This window comes from Oncorhynchus tshawytscha, linkage group LG14, assembly GCF_018296145.1.
Source record: "Oncorhynchus tshawytscha isolate Ot180627B linkage group LG14, Otsh_v2.0, whole genome shotgun sequence".
Lineage (NCBI taxonomy): Eukaryota > Metazoa > Chordata > Actinopteri > Salmoniformes > Salmonidae > Oncorhynchus > Oncorhynchus tshawytscha.
In genome coordinates this window covers 586,957-596,417 of record NC_056442.1, presented here as the reverse complement: position 1 = coordinate 596,417, position 9,461 = coordinate 586,957, and the positions used below count along the sequence as shown (strand labels likewise).

The 9,461-nt window shown below is 40.8% G+C and overlaps 1 protein-coding gene across 1 annotated transcript; it reads left to right on the top strand.

Annotated features, from left to right (window-relative positions):
- Positions 1-592: 592 nt before the first annotated feature.
- On the top strand, positions 593-8,993 carry LOC112267522. Its single transcript, XM_024445753.2, has 8 exons — positions 593-892; positions 2,753-2,873; positions 5,890-6,020; positions 6,339-6,437; positions 7,302-7,498; positions 7,948-8,011; positions 8,140-8,202; positions 8,333-8,993. The coding sequence occupies exons 1-8, from the start codon at positions 683-685 to the stop codon at positions 8,663-8,665; spliced, it is 1,218 nt and encodes a 405-aa protein (XP_024301521.2). The 5' UTR covers positions 593-682; the 3' UTR covers positions 8,666-8,993.
- Positions 8,994-9,461: the final 468 nt, after the last annotated feature.

The following is a 9,461-nucleotide window of genomic DNA, read 5'->3' as shown; positions in this document are numbered from 1 at the left end:
ATTGTATATAAAGGTCTCCTCATAGTGTTTGATATTGCTGCTTCAGGTCATAAGCAGATTGTGGCTGTCTGCTACTGATGGTGCCTGAGCACTAAGGTCAGGTACACGTCACCGTCCCATTGTTGTGGCACAGGGCTCTGACGTGGACAAGGAGGAGAGGGCAGATCTGGCTTCAAAGGACAACTCCTGTAGAAACGGTTGACATTGCGTTATGCTATTTTGATACCTGAGCAGACAAGGTGAAAAATATGTTGATGGGCGCCATACTACTATGGCTGACCCTGTAAAACAACACATATCACTGCTTGCACCTATCCGGTGTTTGTGACAATAAAACATTGTTTGTTTGATTTCTTTCACTCCCTGAGCACTAGTTGATGACGTGGACGTGAAATGTGGCAGCCCCCCACACCTCGATAACGACAGTACTGATGATTCCTCAATGCAGGTGCAACCTCTTGTCTCCCTCTACTGGTCATACACTACTAGTACATGTTCTCATGATGCGGTACAGAGCTCAATTCGGCCTCTGCCCCGCTATTGCGTCTCAGACCACATTTTCGGATCAAGCATAAATTGGCTCTTAGCCATGGTCTCGCGAGCGTTACAGGTGCGCGCCAACAGGTGATTTTGATTCGATTGTCACAAAACGCCTAGTTTAGGTTTCAACACAACAAGAAAAATGGATATCTCAAAGATTTCCGTTGCAAACAAGAGAAACAGAAAGGCAACCAAAGGGGAAAAAGCTACTCACAAGTCAAATGTTTCACCGGCGATCAGTAGACTCATTCAAGACCCTTCAAATCATATTCCATTGGGACGACAACTTCAGAGGACGCCGCCAACGTCAGAGTTGAAAATAACTTGGCCTTTGAGCTTTAAAACACAAGCGGTAGGCCGAATCCCTTTCACCACACTTCTGCCCTTCTTTGTGAGGCATTGGATAAACCTCTCTGGTCTTTGTGGTAGATTCTGTGTTTGAAATGGACTTCTCGACTGGGGGACATTACAGATACAGTAATTGTATGGGTGGGGTACAGAGATTAGGTAGTCATTGAAAAGTCATGTTAAACACTATTATTGCACTGAGTCCATGCAATTTATGTGACTTAAGTTCATGAGTAAAAATGTGCTTATCTAGGCTTGCCATAACAAAGCAGTTGAATACTTATTGACTAAAGGCATCCGCTTTTAATTAATTTGTGAAAATTCCTAAAAACATCATGATTCCACTTTGACATTATAGGGTATTGTGTGTAAACCAGGGACAAAATTGCGGCTGTAACAACTAAATGTAGGAAATGTCTAGGGGTGAAAACTTTCTGAAGGCACTAAAACCCCAGTGCGCCTAGGCAGGGCACCTATTGGTAAATGGGTTAAACATGTAAAAAATAGATGTTGAATATCCCTTTGAGCATGGTGGAGTTATTAATTACACTTTGGATGGTGTGTCAATACACCCAGTCACTACAAAGATGCAGGCGTCCTTCCTAACTCAGTTGCCGGAGAGGAAGGAAACTGCTCAAGGATTTCACCATGAGCTCAAAGGCTACTTTAAAACAGTTTGAGTTGAATGGCTGTGATAGGAGAACTGAGGATGGATCAACAACATTGTAATTACTCCACAATAGTGACCAAAGTGAAAAAAAAGGCCTGCACAGAATACAAAATATTCCAAAATATGCATCCTGTTTGCAACAAGTGACTAAAGTAATACTGCAAACAATGTGGCAAAGCAATTTAACTTTTTGTCCTCAATACAAAGTGTTATGTTTGGGTCAAATCCAATAAAAAACATGAGCTGGTGCACACCCAGAAAAAAATATTTAGTTTAAAGGTGCTGACTAAGGGAGAATAAACTGTAAGCTATAAAAACAGTCACACACTTTGTATAACCTCCCAGTAATTTGTAGGTAAAAAAAAAAAACGTTTCGGCATCAATGTGCCTTCTTCAGGGTGGGGCAAATCCAATACAACACATTACTGAGTACCACTGTCCATATTTTCAAGCATAGTGGTGGCTACATCATGTTATGGGTATGCTTGTAATCGTTAAGGACTGGGGAGTTTTTCCGGATTTAAAAAAATGGAACGCAGGTAAGTACAGGCAAAATCCTATTGGAAAACCTGGTTGTCTGCTTTCCACCAGACACTGGGAGATGAATTCATCTTTCAGCGGGACTGTAACCTAAAACACAATGCCAAATCGACACTGGAGTTGCTTACCAAGAAGAGTGAATGTTCCTGAGTGCCTGAGTTAGTTTTGACTTAAATCTGCTTGAAAATCTATGGCAAGACCTGAAAACGGTTGTCTAGCAATGATCAACAACCCATTTCACAGAGCTTGAAGAATTTTGAAAAGAGGAATGGGCAAATGTAGAACAATCCAGGAGTGGAAAGCTCATCCAGAAAGACTCACCGGTGTAATTGATGAAGGTGATTCTAATGTATCGACTCTGGGTTTTAATACTTATCTAATCAAGATATATATTAGTGTTTTATTTGTTGTACATTTTTTTTTACAAATGTTATAATTTTTCTTCCCCTTTTGAGTATTTTGTGTCTGGTTGACAAATGTCAATTAAATACATTTTAATCCAAATCCAACAAACTGTAAAATCAAGGGGTGTGAATACTTTATGAATTTATGAAGGCACTGTAGTTTGTAGGCCAACTTAAGCCAATTATTGTGGAGGGTAGGCCTAGCCAACAAATGAATTTCTATCCGTTACCATTTTGTCTTTCCATCCAGATTGAAACCACCCCTGGGCAAGAACCCTTGTCTCCCGCGCTAAGTATGACCATGGACCTTTATACAATCGAGCCTGCAGAAACGGATACATGCCGACGGTCTCGCATCACTTCAAGCACACGTGGGTGTTTCCTATATTGTTCACAATCCTATAGCTGTATATTTGCACCAATATGTGATTTGATATGTCTGAGGTGACAAACATAAACACACAGGGGTGTCGTGCACCCCCAAAATCTGAGGGGCCACAAGTACGTGAGGATTGGAGGGGGGCTAGGCCCCATCTGCAAGTGGGTGAATTTAGCATGAAATGGCTTTTTCCTGCAATTTAGAGCCATAATCCTTATGCTTAATTCTACGTACAAAAATGTATATTTTTCTGCATATGTAACCATACTAGAGGTCGACCGATTAATCGGAATGGCCGATTAATTACGGCCGATTTCAATTTTTCATAACAATCGGAAATCGGTATTTTTGAGCACCGATTTACCGATTTAAAAAAATATATATTTTATACCTTTTTATTTAACTAGGCAAGTCAGTTGAGAACACATTCTTATTTTCAATGACGGCCTAGGAACGGTGGGTTAACTGCCTTGTTCAGGGGCAGAACGACAGATTTTCACCTTGTCCGCTTGGGGGATTCAATCTTGCAACCTTACAGTTAACTAGACCAACGCAATAACGACGTGCCTCTCTCTCGTTGCACTCCACAAGGAGACTGCCTGTTACGCGAATGCAGTAAGCCGAGGTAAGTTGCTAGCTAGCATTAAAGTTATCTTATAAGACACAATCAATCATAATCACTAGTTAACTACACATGGTTGATATTACTAGATATTATCTAGCGTGTCCTGCATTGCATATAATCTGACTGAGCATACAAGTATCTAAGTATCTGACTGAGCGGTGGTAGGCAGAAGCAGGCGCGTAAACATTCATTCAAACAGCACATTCGTGCGTTTTGCCAGCAGCTCTTCGTTGTGCGTCAAGCATTGCGCTGGTGTAACCGAAGTGAAATGGCTAGCTAGTTAGCTTGTGCTAATAGCGTTTCAAACGTCACTCGCTTCTAGTAGTTGTTCCCCTTGCTCTGCTTCAATGGTGGCTGTTGTCGTTGTGTTGCTGGTTCGAGCCCAGGGAGGAGTGAGGAGAGGGACAGAAGCTATACTGTTACACTAGCAATACTAAAGTGCCTATAAGAACATCCAATAGTCAAAGTTTAATGAAATGCAAATGGTATAGAGGGAAATAGTCCTATAATTCCTATAATAACTACAACCTAAAACTTCTTACCTGGGAATATTGAAGACTCATGCTTTCTTACATAGCACATATTGCACTTTTACTTTCTTCTCCAACCCTTTTGTTTTTGCATTATTTAAACCAAATTGAACATGTTTCATTATTTACTTGAGGCTAAATTGATTTTATTGATGCATTATATTAAGTTAAAATAAGTGTTCATTCAGTATTGCTGTAATTGTCATTATTACAAATAAATAAAAATCGGCCAATTTAATTGGTATCGGCTTTATAATCATAATCGGTCGACCTCTTGAGCTGTCTGTATCCTCTTGACTTGTGGTTCTTTTTTTGCTAATATCTGGGTAAAAGATTGAAATGAATTGAGTCTTATTCAGTTCATTGAGTAATTGCTTGCTTTCCTAATGTCTTCCAACCTTGCCAGCAGGCATGCCAAATATTTCTGTAGTTGTCACATGTGCTGAATACAACGTGTTTAGACTACTGTGAAATGCTAAGATGGTTAGACAAGCTAGCTACTCTAACTTGATTAGTAGCCTGAAATGGCTTCTTTGTAGCTAGTTGGGAGATTGAGAACATTTCTGGCCTAGCTAAAACCAACTTCATAAAATTGCTAGGTGGCTATTAGTATTTCAGAGAAACTACAACTATATATACAGTTGAAGTTTACATACACTTATGTTGAAGTCATTAAAACTCGTTTTTCAACCACTCCACACATTTCTTGTTAACAAACTATAGTTTTGGCAAGTCGATTAGGACATTACTTTTGCATGACACACAACTTCTCCAACAATTGTTTACAGACGGATTATTAACCTTATAATTCACTGTATCACAATTCCAGTGGGTCAGAAGTTTACATCCACTAAGTTGACTGTGCCTTTAAAGAGCTTGGAAAATTCCAGAAAATGTCATGGCTTTAGAAGCTTCTGTTAGGCTAATTTACATAATTTGAGGTAAATGGAGGTGTACCTACCTTCAAACTCAGTCCCCCTTTGCTTGACATCATGGGAAAATCAACTTTCTCCAAAAAAAAACTTTTTGGAGAAATTTCATCTGCTCTGATGAAACCAAAATAGTACTGTTTGGCCATAATGACCATTTGTTATGTTTGGAGGAAAAAGGGGGAGGCCTGCAAGGCAAAGAACACCATCGCAACCATGAAGCACGGGAGTGACAGCATCATGTTGTGGGGAGGGACTGGTGCACTTCACAAAATAGACGATTAGAAATTTGTGGGCAGAACTGAAAAAGTGTGTGCCAGCAAGGAGGCCTACAAACCTGACTCAAATCTGACCAGCTCAGTCGGGAGGAATGTGCCAAAATTCTCCAAACTTATTGTGGAAGGCTACCCAAAACGTTTGACCCAAGTGAAACAATTTAAAGGCAATGCTACCAAATACTAATTGAGTGTATGTAAACTTCTGACCCACTGGGAATGTGATAAAATAAATAAAAGCTGAAATAAATCCTTCTCTCTGCTATTATTCTGACATTTCACATTCTTAAAATAAAGTGGTGATCCTAACTGACCTAAGACAGGGAATTTTTACTAGGATTAAATGTCAGGAATTGTGAAACTGAGTTTAAATGTATTTGGCTAAGGTGTATGTAAACTTCCAACTTCAACTATATATATTAATTAACAGGACAGATCTGAGGGGGCACATGCACCTGTGTCCTCTGAACACACATTTTCATTAAATATCCAATTCTTATCTATTTTAATATAGTCCTATGTCACATGATACTACTGTAGGTCTATAAATCTCAATGTTTAATGCTTTGGTTTATGATGGCGCAGAAGCTTGTAATGAAAATTATATTATTAGCACGATCCACCAAATGTTATCAATGTACATGTTCAGTCTGTTCAGGCAGTGTGCTGGAAGAAGACCCCTACTCATTGATAAGAGGCATGCAGGGCTATGAGGTTACTCCAGCAGACCTTGTATTCCTGAAGAGAGCCAGACAGGAGAGGCAGATCAACGCCTTACAGGTGAAATCCATATATCTGATGGTGAAAACACCCACTTGATTATTTTAATGACTGATGCTCATGGTACCTCAAATTGAAATTACGCAGCCATTTGGTGCTGCTTTGATGACACGTGTTCTTTATTCTCGCACATAGCAACATTTTTCGTTTTCTCCAGTTTGGTTCAGTTTGCAACTAACAATGTTTTGCAATGAAAACGAGTGTTTCTGTTAGACAAATTCGGGTAGGTTTGATTCCTAGTGAATACACCCCATTAGGGTCTACTTGGTACAGTTGAATGATGTTATGTTCAAGGCTGTCATTTTGTTTCCTATGCAGAGAGAGCTGGATGAGTTACTGAGGCAGCGGAGGAACCAGATGCTGGCCAGGGATCTGTCCATGGCCTCCAGAGAGAAGATCCAAACTGACCTTGATGAGGTGAGGCCACATGTTACTGTACAGTACTGTAGCTACTAGGGATGTGACGAATGTACAATTGTTCTTAACTTTTAAACTGCCATTATGTTTATATGCTAAGAACTCAGATATGGTCCTTCGTATGACCCTGTGAGTGTCATCTTTTAGCTAGGCAGGACTGAGGTAGACTGAACTGCATTGCCCCCTAGTGGTCACACCAATGTTTTTTCTTTCTTTCTTTATATATATAAAAATAAAACAACATTGGTATGACCACTAGGGGGCAATGCAGTTCAGTCTACCTCAGTCCTGTCTAGCTAATAGACGCCACTCATCTTACTGCTGTCTCCCACCCACTCAGCAACCATGATAGTTAATGCCGTTTTAGGTACTCTGCTGTGTCCCTCTCCATGTTTTCAGGACTTTGCTACTGTCGCTTCCTGTCTCTCTCTGACATTTCTCCAACTGTTAAATATGATGACGTGCGGAGCGCTTTTATATCCGTGACTAATCATTTGAATAATAATTCCTAATAACGTTACAGCATTGTTGTTAGGTATTTGTTACATTTGTATTTTTCCCTTTGATGATGATGATGATGGGGATCTGTTAGTGGCAGTTTTGTGATAACTACACTGAAGGTTATTCCGTTAGGGATTTTCTCCTTTAAACATTCACACCACTACTATATACTGTCCTATGCTGAATGTTATGTTGTCAACCTCTGAAGTTATGACCTTGCGTTAACACTGCCTTTTAACTTTACTCTTATCATTTATCTATACAAATGTTTATATATTGATCTTTTTTACACACTCATTCGTAATGTTTGTGGATATGTCGCCGCATTCGCTGAAAATTGTTCTGTTGGACATCACGTTTCAGATCCTGTCCTGTGAGCAGACTGTTCAAATGGGGCAAGTGTTCCTCTCGAGGAAGCTGAGCTCAACGGAGGTAGAGGCCCTGGACTCCAAGTCCCTCCTGGTCCAGATAAAGACTGCTGATGTCCAGCAAGCTGTAGAGGAGGAACAAGCTGAGATCACTGCACTAGAGGACAGCGTGGCCAGAGCCCTGGAGCTCAGGTAGCTAGCTATCTCACTTCATGTTACTGCAGTGGCCAGAGCCCTGGAGCTCAGGTAGCTAGCTATCTCACTTCATGTTACTGCAGTGGCCAGAGCCCTGGAGCTCAGGTAGCTAGCTATCTCACTTCATGTTACTGCAGTGGCCAGAGCCCTGGAGCTCAGGTAGCTTTCTCATTTACTGCAGTGGCCAAATGGTAAGCACATTTACTGCAGTGGCCAGGATCATATTTATTAGGCACCAAATGGAAGCACATTTACTGGAAAAGGGGCAGGAAAACAGGCAGGGAATTACAATAAGAAGCATTAGTTTTTGTTCTGATGCAAAATGTGTTGCTACAGTGTGCCTTAATGAATATGACCCATGGAAGACATGGCCAGTGTGCAGTTTGTTGATGTTTACGGAAACAGGAGTTCTGGCTTTATATTAATATTATTGTTTCTAATTTCAGAGAGAGAGGGGAGCAAAGACAACAGGAGATTGAGAATCGGAACAGAACCATCCTCACGAAAAAGGTGCTATTTGTTCAACACTTGTCACCATGTAGTGTTTAGTTATACGATGAATCCCCTAGAGTACTGTACGGTCATGGGCCAGTTCTTTCTGGACATGTATAACTGATGAGCACTGCTTCATCTCTAAGGCAAACATCAAGCATCTGATGAAGGAACTATCAGAGCTCAAATCCCAGCTGGCTGGGGCAGAGGTAAGTCTGTATGTAATAAGCTCCGAGTCTGACCTTGTGGTGTCTGGGGAGTTGGGGATTTTCAGTCGCATTGAAAAATATGTGTACTTCCTCAAGAGATTCAATGAGAAAGTTCCTTGTGACTTCACAGGAATCTTTGCTAGCCATTCAAGGCAAGATGGACACTTTGAAAGACACCGAAAAAGAGGAAGACACAGGTACCCAGGAGGCATTGCAATTCGCCCCAAGCCAAGCAAAAGCTCCCAAGAAGGCACCCAAGACGAAAAGGAATGGTGGAGAAACAATTACCCAACAGGCTTATCATGTCCGAATTAAAGCTGAAAATACACATACCATAGTTGGAGAGCCACATATGGCCAGTGGTCTCAGACGATCTAAGAGAATAGCTACCAAGAAGAGCTGCGTTGAGAATAAGCCTGTTTTAAAGAGAACTCGCCCTGTCAAAGCAAGCATTTCACTTTGAGAAAAAAAATTCTCCACTTTTCCTGAAACTTTTGAGTTAAGGAGTTGTTTTGGTTGTTTTGGCTTGTTTGGTACTGTGGTTAGGTTTCCATCCATTTGACAACAGATTTTAATGCAGATATTCAAAAGTCCGCACAGAAACATTATATGCATTTTCCCCACCAGCGGATAAAGTGTTGTGCGTGACAGTGCACACAACACTTTTGCGCTTAAGTTTTCATGTACAGAATAAAATAAAACAGACGTTTTAATGTGTTTCCATAGCATTTTCAATTCTATGAATGGTTTTGTCACACAAACTGCAATAAATGGCATACTTGCCCAACCTGGTTTTTGGCCCATTCTCTATAGACTACTGTCTGCTGATAAAGTGGACAGGTTAGGTTATACACTGAGTGTACAAAACATTAAGAAGCCCTTCCCATGACAGGTTTCACCTGATCAGTCTATGATCCCTTATTGATGTCACTTGTTAAATCCACTTCAATCAGTGTAGATGAAGGGGAGGAGACGGGTTAAAGAAGGATTTTTAAGCCTTGAGTCATGAATTGTGTGTATGGGACATTAGAGAGGAATGGACAAGACAAATGAACAGGGTATGGTAGTAGGTGCCAGGCACACCGGTTTGTGTCAAGAACTGCAACGCTGCTGGGTTTTTCATGCTCAGTTTCCCATGTGTATCAAGAATGGACCACCAGCCAACTTTACACAACTGTGGGAAGCATTGGAGTCAACATGGGCCAGCATCCCTGTTGAATGCTTTCAACACCTTGTAGAGTCCATGCCCCGACAAATTG